Genomic DNA, 12874 nt, shown 5'->3' with positions numbered 1-12874 from the left:
TTTCCCATCAATCATGAGATCGTATTTCTTCAGGGCTCAGACTAGGTGAGTGGCCTTGTTAAAATATGTCTTTACCTCTGGCCTCTAACAAATGTGTACCTCGTAGTTTATCAATGTCTTCTGAACCAGTGGTACCCAATCACAGAAAAGACAGTTCTAATGTGTTTGGCAGCACAGCCCTGAAGTCACTGTTGCTTGAAAGACTTATGTCTGGAGATAAATAAAGAATGTTTATGGAGGCTGTCACCTGGAAGTTGAAGAGGAAATGTTTCGAACACTATTATCTTAAGCAGCCGTCACAGGTTTTCAGATATATTATCTACATATTTCAGTTCAAGAGCTCAGTAAGCCCTCCTATGATTCTACCATTACGAAGAGTCTTTTTGTGAAATATAATGAGACTCTGTAATTGAAAAGAAATGAAAAAGCCTTCAAAACATACAACAAGCATGGTGGGGCAGGAGTATACCTACTTGAAGGTCTTCCACTTGTGAGTGGGAAGTTATATGTATGTACACAAATATAACATAGCAATGGGCCCCACATCTTAGAGAACTGGTGCACCTGTAAGAAGATTTTTCAGCAGTTGATACTTTTTTTGTTGGATTATCAAAGAGATGGGATAGCTTACAATTTCTAACAGTTTCTGTTGTGTTCACTAGCACTCCTAACATGGTAGGTACAGAAAAAAAACTTGTTTTCTGCCCTGAGGGTCTCAGACTGTAGAGGTAGGTGTATTGTAGAAAGAGGATGAGGAAAAGAAATGAAAAAATGTTAATAAGTATTTCAACAATAGTTTAAGTCATAAAAAAGGTAATTCTGTTGGAAAAGAAGATAGTGTCATATGATTTCATTATAGAAGCAAGCTTTTTATAAACTGATGATTTATTTCTTCCTTTCATGATACTCTGTTCTATCACAATTTGTTTTAATATGAAACATCTTTAAAAGCATCAGATTTCAGCAAAGATTTTTAAGATGAATAGTAGAGAAAATTGTTCCGTAACAGGCTGGATCTCAAAAACCAAATAGGACAGGTTGTTGCCAGGAATCTTTTTCATTTCTCTCTTTTATGACTTGCTAATTTCGTTTCCATCATATTAATACAATCATATAAGAAGCTTCCATAAAGCTATGAAATTTCAGCAATATACAGATTTGATTAATAAAATATTAAAATACTAATAGAAAATGTTCCATCTCAAAAATGGGCACAATGCATACCCAACATGTTTTCTTCAGAGAATGTGTGGCGTGCACAGTGGATCAAGATCTGTAAATACTTCCATTTTTCTGTTGTTCTGGTCAGTTTTCTTTTCTTTTAGCCTTGCAAAAGGTATTTTATGTTATAAAAGAGAGTGAAGTATGAAATTACCAGATTTCATTGAAATTTAGGGGTCTATGACAATTTTTCATAATTGTACTAACAAGTGCCTAAACCAATGAGTTTTACAAATAACATGAGCTTTGGACTAGTTACTGGGAATCTATTCATCAACAGTCAAGCCAACAAGGCTTTATTTCGGTGGTAGGAGGGGAGCACGCTTCTCTGAAAAATGAGTCCTTAATTATTTTTTCAATATTATTGGTCAGTTCACCAATTTTTGTCGTTGTTTACCACTCACTTGAGGTTTGCTTTTTCACTGACGTAACGGTGGTTGTGTGCTCCAGTACTTTAAACCATTTAAAAAATAGTACTGTAGAGACACAAAAACTCTGAGGTTTGCAGTTACATTAGAAGCTATAATTATTATGCTTGCAAATATATTTTAGTATATATTCATTATATACAGCATCTTATGTTAATCTAGTTTGTTATCAAGTAGTCTGACTTTTCATTACTCTTAAAAGAGTGACTGAAAGGTGGGTTCTTATTGAGAAGCTTTGAGGAAATAGTGAGTCATGTTTTTGACTTACACAGTGGCTTGTATAAACTAGTGATTTCTGATGGATGGTTTGCTCTTTATTTTGTTTACATAGGCATTTAAAAAAAATTTGTTACAGTATCTATTTACAAAATATTTATCATTTTTTATTTACTGGATATCTTCCTTATGCTTGAAATGAAACTGAAAATGATGTACAACAAAAGGAATAACGTCAGCTTTCTTTGTCAACTTGTATGTATCCCTAACTGCACTGCCATGGCAATGCCTTGTTGTGACCCTGCCACCATTTTCAAATAATTTAATGTTTCTATGCGGTCTGCTCAAATGATATGAAGAAAACCTTTTACAGAGGCGCCTGGGAGACAGAAGTCTTAAGCTGAAGAAGGTAGCTTCCAGCTAGATAAAAAGAAGACAAACAAACTAAAAAACATAATTCACTTTGAGGGTAATTAAGTGTTAGAACAGGTTGTCAAGAATGGTTGTAGAGTCTCTGTTCTTGGATTTTTTTCAAGACTTTGCTGAGCAAAGCCCTAAGCAACCTGTCTGAATTTCATATTGATGCTGATCTGAGCAGGAGCCTGCAGTGTGTGATGTCCTGAGGTTCCTCTTTGATTTAATGAAATACTAGCATATTTTAGCAGCAAAGTGAGTATGCCCATTACAGAACGAGAGCAGTTACACAGTGTCTACATTTTTGCTCTCTCCAGCCATATAAAATAAACATTCCTCTAATTGTTTTTAAGATCACAGAGCAAGGAGAGTTTTGAAAAATAGATAAGTTATGAACAATATTTTCTGAGTTACGTAAAATTATAATTAGTATATTTTGTCATTCTTCCAGTATATGGGATAAGTCCATGAATAAAAAAGGATGTAATTACATGAAAGTATAATTTTGGAAACCCTTATGAATTGTTCTCTAATTGTGAAGGAATGTAATAGGAATGATACGAAGCTAATACCCCTGCAGGGATAGAGTTAATGTTTTTATTCTGCATTTTTGTAGCATTCTGCCAGCTGCCATCTACTGGATTTTGTGTTATGTATTCATGAAAATTTGAGTCTTGTTTTCTGAAGGTTTTATCCAATATTAGCTTAATTACAGTAGCCCCGTTGTACTTTAGAAAGGCAAAAATATATAGTATAGTCCCCAGTTCTGGTTCTGAGTTTTATTTTGCCCTCTGTGAGCAATTGTATAGGGCATTTAAGGTTTTATTTATGATTGGGTGAGAAGATGCATCTAATTCCCAAATACATTTTAAGAGTAAATCTGAAAAATCTGTATTTACTTCTGCAGGTAACTTCTCATAGACATTTCTCTTCTTCTTGTGCATAGGAATGCTTTCAGTTTATACTGCCAGCCCTACCTCATGCCATTGATCTTTTGCGGGATGCCATTGTAAAAGTAAAGGAGGTACACGATGAGCTTGAAGATCTACCTTCACCACCACCTCCTCTTTCTCCTCCTCCAACCACCAGCCCTCACAAGCAGACAGAAGACAAAGGAGTACAATGTGAGGAAGAAGAGGAAGAGAAGAAGGATAGTGGAGTTGCCTCAACAGAGGACAGTTCTTCTTCACATATAACAGCAGCAGCCATTGCAGCTAAGGTAAGTCTGGCTTGTTTCCCTGAGAGACCCTTTGTTTCTATCTCAGGTACTTTCCACCAATCTGCATGTTAAGACTATACCTTGATGTCTGTGTGGTCAAAGACATATATTTTAGGTATGTTCTGTAGAAATATTGCTTTGTAAAAATATATGAATCCTGTTTCAGTAGATGATTTCAAATTTCAGTGGGAGATACATTGGTTATTGTTATTGTTATCTTGATGATACCATGCATTTTTATTGTACCATTCTGATGTGACAGACTATTTTTAGTGATTTTCAAAGTACTCACACACCTGAACATGTGAAGTCCAATAAATGGCATATTAAGAAAACACAACAGGATTTTTTAAGCCATGATATTTATTTTGAAAAGAAAATGTTGGTTTCTAAAAACATTGATAAAAAGTAGGACAGATAGGTAGCAGATTAAGTAATAAGCTATCCAGACTACTGTATTCCAGTGTGCATGTCCACAGAAGAGATATGAAATTCTGCCTCAAAACTAATAAGTGTCATCACATTTTCTTGATAACCGTGTTTTAACCAGCAAATCATAGATCAACATTACTCAAACCAAAATAATAAATTTGAGACTACAAAAGGGAAAAATCAGATAACACTTGCAAATCATTTGAGTTGAAATTTTAAATGTTTCCCAAAGAAATATATTATTTGAAGCAATATATAAATATGTACCTCAGTTTTGTCTTCAGTTTTCAAATGGAAAGACAATGTATTCCTACATATCTGGCAAGGTTTTTTCCTAAACTGCTTTGTTCAGTATTTACTCCACAAATTGTGCTTTTAATTCCTATTATGAGAATTGAAAGTCTGAGTGACTCAAAATTATATTAAACATTTTCTAAATAAAAGCAGCAACATTCTAACTCCAGAAATGTGAATTCAGGTCTGAGACATCTTGACATTTCTAAGACAGCTGCAGCTGGAGATCATCTCCTCATGTACAGAAAATCCTGATTACATATATCTTTACAGGGATGACTTAAGGTAATTATTACTTGCAAGTTTCAGTTTTTATTAATGAAAATTTAAAATATCTTAATTTCTTTTGATATAGGCAAAAGTAAATAATATATGCCATTTTTAAAGGCAGAAAATACCTGAGGTCTAAACTGGCTGTGTTCATATGAGCTTGGCATTTCAGTGTCACACTTGTTTTTACGTCATTCCTTTTCAGTCATTGGCTTGTATAGTTTCATGTTTTCCTGTCACTGTATTCATAGCTGTTATGTGTTGTGCATTAGAAGCATCCATCCTACACCAGTTCAGCTGTTATCATGGCAAAAGGTGAACAGCCCATCCCTGGTCTCATCAGTTATTGCCATCACGCAGCAGGCAGTGCAGAAGACCTGGTAAGAGACAATTCCAAGAGGCTTTTGCACTAACAGTAGCTAAAAATACACTGCCTGCCTCCTAGTCTACTGTGTGAACAGACAGTGTTGTTTATTTTCTTCTAACCAAGACACAGCAGTGCTATCTTTTAGAGAACACGCTACAGAAAATACTCTGTTTAAGATACAGGGCTAAACAAGGTAAAGCTTGTGCTGAGATAGTCATTGCTATAAAGCCTTTTTCTGATTCGTCATCGGCTTTGTCATCGAATAGACTCAATAATTGAATGTAATTAAAACAATCCCCTAAAAATTACTGCTTTATTGCTATGAAATTTTGGTAACTTTTCCCCCTTCGTTTGCTTTGCTTTGCTTTGCTTTGTTCTCAATATTTTGTTTGTCAACATAATACAGCATTTGCACTGGGTATTCATAGTTTGTTTTCATCACTTGCAGTTTCTCCCTTATTTTTGTGTTCTGTTTAACAGTAGAATTTCTCAGAAATGGAAGAAAAGACTTGAGGAGTCAGGATACTGTGGTTTTATTGTAAATTACTGAATTTTAGGAATAGCAGGCAACCTTTGGTAGAAAGGACTTAGTTTGTTACATCCCAGAGATTATAACTTGGGCTCTAACAAAATATAATACTTCTTATATTTCTGCCAAAGGCTTAGTCTAGGCTTGAATCAAGATTGAATAATGACTACAGTATCATCAGGAATGGAACATAGTTTAGTGTATTCATAACTGTAGATTAGAGAAACCTAAAGAAGGATTCAGTCTAGGGAGACTTGTCCGACCTGTTCATCCCATGTTAGTCAGCAAATGGGGCGTAAGTTCTTGTGAAAATGTCACTACATTTGATTTAAAACATGGTGACCGTGTCTCTTGAAAAGTGACTTAAGAAATGTGAAGGCATTAAAGTTCACATACCTGATGACAAAGCTATGTATGTATACATACATACGTACACATCTATTCCAATATTTTCATTTTTTTGAGTTGAGGTTACTAAACAACAATTTGCACCATATTCTTCAGGATGAGTAGAGCAGTGAATTCAGCCTCTCTGATGCGTGCTGTTAAGCTGTCATCCAAGCTTCTCTGTCCTTTTGCTATTACTCTTAAGCTATTGTTTTTTGCATTCTATAATCTAATTCAGATCTTCAAACCCAGAGCTGGAAGTGGCTAGTTTTTCAGAAGGTTGTTAGGTTTTTTAAGCTGTCATTTCTCTATGTTTTTAAGACATTTTTCCTCATGTATAACAACCATAGTAATTACCATCTAAGGCTTGTTTTCTTAGTACCTCACCAGCACTGTCAATCTCTATTCCAGTCCTGGGCAAAAGAGACTAAATCTCATATCTTTTCCTTTTCCCATTCTTGTCAACAGTTAGTTCTCTATTTTGAAAATACAAATATTTAAACCGATGTAAAAGTTCTTCTGGAAAGGTAATATCAGATAAAAATTGTAGAAGTAATGACTGATGGATGAGGTCTGTATCTTTCTCTGTCACTTCGTTTGTTTCTCATTCATTTCTTTCTCTGTCATTACATTACAACAGGTTTTCCACCCCACCTAGTGTAAACAGAAGCTGTCTTCACTGACCTTGGAGTGTTGGTTTACTCCAGTTAGAGTTTTGAGACCTCTACCCTCTATATTAAATTTTTTTGAAACTGGAAAATTAGCTGAAAAAGTTTAGGGGGAGATATCATAAATAGTCAGGATGTGACTTTGTGAAAGCTTATTATCTCAAATGCAATAATATTCATACCCTTCTTTATTGAGGATTTCCAGGCTCCAGGAAACACAGAAATTTCTCATAAGTTTATCAAGGTCTTTAACGGGATTAACAAGAAGTTGGCTTGATTAGAGACTTAAATTGCTTAGATTTAATTTTTAAAGGAAAATCTTACCAAATGTAGGTGAGAAAAATGAGACATTCCCCATATCACATAACATTTGCATAGGAATACAAATCGTATTCTGTTGTCCCTTTCACCTGATGAACAGTAGATATCCATTGTATTTTTTAGGTATTTATGTTTATGCAGTATACATGTTAGTACCTTCTCTGAAAACAGCAAGTTGTAGGTTTAATGAGAATATTTATACTGGTTTTATAATACAACACACTGTCAGAGAAGTAAAACTCTCGGGAGCAAAATTTCTTAGTCTGAACTAACTTAATTTTCTCAGTGAGATTTTGTGTCTGTGAAGGCTAGCAAGAAACTGAGAGTTCTAGATTGGTTTATATATGGATTGGTTTATGGCAATTGTCTTTTCTGTAAAGGCAGAGATGAGGATATAATTCTCATTGAAATGAAATGTCTGTAATCATTTTTTCTCTTTGTCTTCAGCTTCCTTTTATGATTAGTATCCTGGCTGAAATTTTGCTTAAATTTTAATTTTCTCACAGGCAAAAATTAGTACTTCACATGCAATTCAGTGGAGACTAGAATTGTCTCAGTCACTTTGTTGAGAGTTTTTTGTTCTGAAAAAGGTAGTATCAGGTAAAATTTTAGAAGCAATGATTGATAGATATGGTGGGTACTAAAAAATACACCGAGCAGTTACTTGCCTGAAGGGAATGAGACAATGTTACTCTAGAATAACCAGGGTAAACCCAGTGGACCAATAGACAATCATATCAAGATGTGTGCAGCTTTTTTTCAGAGGATAAAGAAACGGTGTCTTATTTGAAGCATTAAAACTATTTTTTCTCTTATTGTGTCTTTTTTATTTTATGCCTTTAGCAAAATGTAATTTTTTGCTGTATTGTCCTTAGTCACGGAGATTAAAAGGAAGCATTCAAATTTCTAGATAGCATTGGAGCTCTGCCAAGTATAAAACTTTGGGATTTTGTTTTTTTTCTTGTGTTTAACATGTTTAAGATGGGATTTCAGGAGAAAAAGAGAGCAGAAGGGAAATGGTACTTCTGACTACAAACTGTTTGCATGATAAGAATATCATTGTCCTTGTTTACCTCTATTTACTATTATTCACAGTACACCTCTAAGATGCTATTCGCAAATCAAACCTACTCCAAGTAGAGGCCAGTTATGCACTGTTCCTGGAGAGGAAGATATCCTCAGCATAATAGTCCATAGTGAAGAGAAACTTCTGACTTCATAATTTATAGTGGAAACTGCAGCAGAAGTTACTTAGCCTTGAAAAATTCTCTGAGGAAAGTTAGGGTTTTTTTCAAATGCTGACAGAAATTGACTGGCAAAGAATACTTTCAGAAATACATCAGTAGAGCAGAAAGCAGGCAGCTTTTGGTACTCTGAGAACAAGGTCTCTTTCCACACAATTTATAAACAGGTTATAAACATGAGAAACTCTAAAGTGTGGAGGAGGTTTTGTGGTAAAACAGGATCCCCTAGGTATAACCCAGTATCTCTAAGACAAGGTTGCTAAGTTAGACATAGTCATTATTTCTAGATGGGAACCAAGGAAGTTGAGAGGGAAAAAAATTATGTAAAAAAGCAGTATTTAATGACTTTAATGAGTGTTAAGATTGGTCATTTTAATTGCACAGAGATAAGCAACAAAGCCGTCAATATCTTATCACTGGTCCTTAGGATGCAACAGATTTTAAAATCTAGGATTCAAGCTTGTTCCTGGAAGGAGGTAGTTTTCAGTGGCTTCTATTTGTGCTAAAGCCCTGCTAGGCAAGAATGTTCAAAATGCCTCTATGCACACTGGGTCCTGCATCTCCATTATAAAAAAATATAATAATAAAATCTTGGCCACAAATGTCCAATGTTTGTGGTTTGACTTGTCACTGGATCTTCGTCTCTTGCTTCTTTTTATTGTCTGCTACTGCCATTTCTCCCAAATATGGGGGTTTGTTTGGTGGTTCTCTTGGAACTTGAACATTCTTAGGTGAGCTAAGAAATTCTTAATGAGAAGAAAGATCTTAAAATACGTGTACATATATTCCTTCAAAGATCTGAATTTCTATATTTCCTAGTCTGTTATAATAGAAAAGTGAATTGCAGGAAACAAGAGCAATCTGATCTGGTAGAAGTGGGGCCTCTGAAAAAAGAAGAGGTTAAAATTATGAAAATAAAATTAGAATAAGCCTTTGTAGAGAGTGTGTTATAATGTAATATCTGCTGCATTTTGTGTTGCGGAACTAATGTTAGAGATCAATTCTCTTACCTGAGGTATTTATCATTTCTGTGTCTTACCATTTTACACACAAAAAAAAAATTAAAATTATTCATCATGTTAAACTAGCAATGTAGTCAATTATAAAGCTGGTGAGATATCAGTATTACTGGGCTAAAATACTGCAGTAATAAGAAGCAACAGACTTTCTTAGACTTGTTATATTAATGCTAAGAAAAGCTCTATTCTTAAATGCATTCTTCTACCTCACTTCTTTGGAACTGGTGATAAAACTCAACAGAAGAGACAGAAGATAAAAAACAATGATAGATTCACTTTTATAACAGAAAATAAGACCATTTTGTCACCATTTTAAGATGTTGTAATTACATTTTTTTAAGTTGCTTAATAATGCCAGCTAAGGGATCTGTCCCTAAAATTCCAGCTTAGAAATAGATTTATGGAATTGTAGAATAGTTTGGGTTAAAAGGAACCTTTAAAGGCCATTTAGACCACAAGGCCCTGCAATAAGCAGGGAAATCTGCAACTAAATCAGGTTACTCAAAGTCCTGTCCAACCTGACCTTGAATGTTTCCAAGGATGAGGCATCTACCACCTCTCCAGGCAATCTGTTCCACTGTTTCACCATCCTATTGTAAATAATTTCTTCCTTCTATCTAGTCTAAATCTACTCTCTTTTAGTTTAAAACCATTACCCCTCATCCTACTGCAGTTCGCCCTACTAAAAAGTTTGTCACCACCTTTCTTATAAGCCCAATTTAAGTACCAAAAGGCCCCAGTAAGGTCTTCTAGGAGTCTTCTCTTCTCTGGGCTGAACAACACCAACTCTCAGCCTTTCCTCATAGGAGAGCTGTTCCTTCCCTCTGATCATTTTTGTGACCCTCCTCTGGACCTGCTCCAGCAGGTCCAAATCTTTCCTGTACTGAGGACTCTAGAGCTGGATGCTGTACTCTGGGTGGGGTCTCACCAGAGCAGAATAGAGGGGCAGAATCACCTCTCTCAAATGCTGGCCATGCTCCTTTGGATGCAGCCCAGGGTACGGCTGGTTTTCTGGACTGCAGGCACACACTGCTGGCTCAAGTCCAGTCTTTCATCCACCAGTACCCCCCAGTCCTTCTCTCAGGACTGCTTTCAGTCCCTTCATCCCCCAGCATGTATTGCTACCAGGGGTTGCCTTGACCCAGGTGCAGGATCTTGCACTTGGCTTTGTTGAACCTCATGAAGTTCACATGGGCCCACTTCTCAAGCTTGTCCAGGTCCATCTGGATAGAATCCCATGCTTCAGACATGTCAACCCCACCACTCGCTTTGGTGTCATCTGCAGACTTGTTGAGGGTGCCCTTGCTCCCGCTGTCTATGTCATTGATGAAGATAGAGGGACAGCATTTGTCACCAGTCTCCATATGGACATTGAGCTGTTGACCACTACCATCTGAATGCAAACATGCAACCAGTTCCTCATCTACCGCACATCAAAGCTGTATCTCTCATTTAGAGAGAAGGATGTTGTGGGGGATCATATCAAAGGCCTTGCAGGAGTCCAGGTAGACAACATCTTTAGCTCTTCCCTTGTTCACTGATGTAGTGAGTCTATCATAGAAGGACACTAGGTTGGTCAGGCAAGACTTTCCCTTGATGAAGCCATACTGACTGTCTCCAATCACTTCCCTGTCCTTCACATGCCTTAGCATCACTTCTAGGATCTGTTCCATGAACTTCCCAGGCACAGAGGTAGGCTGACAGGTCAGTTGTTCCCAGGGTCCTCCTTTCTACCCTTTTTAAAAATGTATGTAATATTTGCCTTTTTCCAGTCACCAGGGACCTCACCTGACTGCCATGACTTTTTCATATATCATTGGCAACTGCATCGGCCAATCCCTCAGGACTTTGAGATGCATCTTGTCAGGTCACGTAGACTTATGCATGTACAGATTCCTCAGGTGGTCACAAACCTGTCGTTCTCTTACAGAGGGAGGAACTTTGCTCCTCCAGTCCCTGTCTTGCAGTCCATCCACTCAAGAGGTGGAGGAAGAGAGGTTGCTAGTGAAGACTGGGGCAAAAATGTTTTTGGGTGCCTCAGCCTTTCATCCATTGTTACCAGTTTGCCAGTTGTGTTCATCATGGAGGTAAACTTTCCTAGCTGGTCTTCATTATGTGAAGGAGAAGAAAAAAACAAAACCCAAAAACAAACAAACAAAAAAAGGATTAAATTCTTATTTTTCTCTTTGGCATGCATTTTAAACCAAGTGAGGCTTTGGATGGTGATTTCTAGTGCTTTTGCCTGTACTCCCTCCAGAGAGGCCTGCAGCTTTTGCAGCACAAACCTTACCTCAAGAATTTTTGTAGCTGAAGTAAAGTCTTCAGTATATGAAGAGTGTTTACTCACTGCATGACATTTCTGATGAGAAATTTTCTCACTGCATGACATTTCTTCAGAGGGATTCAGTCATTGCTAATAAATGGTTTTCTGTTCAGAATATTGTCCCCTAGTTAGAGAATGGGAAGTCTGCCTCCCTTCATGCCACAGTAGAAATAACCATTGGTCATTGTTGGGTTTGAAACAGAGGCTTAAGAGGAAAAACATTACTTTCTTACTATTTCCGTCATAGTATGTCTGAGTCATAGGTTTATCAGGAGAAATATATGTTCTTTGCTACTTCAGTTAGAATATAATCTTACATATTTGCTGGGTGTTTGTAACTGAAATTATGAGAACATGCCATTAACCACTGCCAGCACTGAGTACGAGAAGGTACGCAGACTGAGAGTGGGGTGTTCCTGTGTTTTTTATGTGAGGTTTTGAGTAAGTTTTCAATATGGATAATTGTTACTATTAATTCCATCTCTCTTCTTTTTAAGATTCCAGATTCCATCATCTCTCGTGGTGTTCAGGTGCTCCCACGTGATACAGCCTCCCTCAGTACTACTCCTTCAGAATCTCCTCGTGCCCAGGCCACCTCTCGTCTCTCCACTGCATCCTGCCCAACACCAAAAGTAAGTACATTGATGCCTTTGCAAGCTCCATGCTTAGCTATATAATCTGTCAGATTAATGTATTGCCTCTGCTGAACAAGTTTGGTTTGCATGCAAGGATTGTATCATTCTAAGTAATAGACAAATGCAAGACAGTATAGTTCATTCCATGTGTACTGTTGCACAATTTAAGGTGTGGGTCCACCAACATGTTATGGTTACTGAAGTTTCGTGTTACCTCTTACAATATCAATCATGAATATGAAATTGTTAACACCATGGATGTCTTTAATATTCCCAGGAACATAGATAGTCCTGCCACTGAGTAGCAACATTAAGCAAGTAGTATTTTGTCAATAAAATATATGTGCGAATTTCTAGCCTGGGCTGGGGCAGTTCTGTGCCTCACTTTATCATAAGACACTTTCAAGCCAACTGGTTTTGCACAAACCTAGATATTTGCTGCCTGACATTTGGAAACAAAAAACAGCCTAAATTGAATAGAAAGAAAGTTTTAATGCCAACCTTATGGGATTATTATTCAGTTCTTACTGATTACGCTGTAGTACTTAATCATTGAGGTGAACTCTATTATGTTCTCTTTCTATCAAACTTTAATTAGGACACATCAAAAACTAAGTGAATTGACCAGTGGCAAGGCCTGAGATGTTTACTTTCAGAAGGATTCCTTTCAGCAGAAGAAAACTCTGTCTGAATTCGCTTTGTGTGTTCACATCACAAAGATCTTTCTGTGGCACCAGTTGCTGACATACTAATAGACCCATAGCAGATGGCAAACAATAACATTCTTCCTCATCTAATTCATGATCCTTGAAGATTATTCTGCTTGCTAAGGTGATTGCCAGCATCTGCTAGGTCTTCTTTCCTGCTGTCTCCTTGTTTTCTGTCAG

The 12874-nt window shown here is 36.8% G+C and overlaps 1 protein-coding gene across 1 annotated transcript in view; it reads left to right on the top strand.

Moving 5' to 3' along the window:
* The window catches only part of LOC104407142 (gephyrin), a 131602-nt gene that overhangs the window by 61115 nt on the left and 57613 nt on the right, over positions 1-12874 (top strand). Inside the window, exons 5-6 of the mRNA XM_010016333.1 lie at positions 3226-3498; positions 11850-11984. Coding sequence (XP_010014635.1) covers positions 3226-3498; positions 11850-11984 — 408 coding nt within the window. The remainder of the gene's footprint in view (positions 1-3225; positions 3499-11849; positions 11985-12874) is intronic.

Source organism: Nestor notabilis, unplaced genomic scaffold (genome assembly GCF_000696875.1).
Source record: "Nestor notabilis isolate BGI_N333 unplaced genomic scaffold, ASM69687v1 scaffold7566, whole genome shotgun sequence".
Lineage (NCBI taxonomy): Eukaryota > Metazoa > Chordata > Aves > Psittaciformes > Psittacidae > Nestor > Nestor notabilis.
Note: the sequence above shows the minus strand (reverse complement) of the source record. Positions and strands in the feature narration are given on the sequence as shown.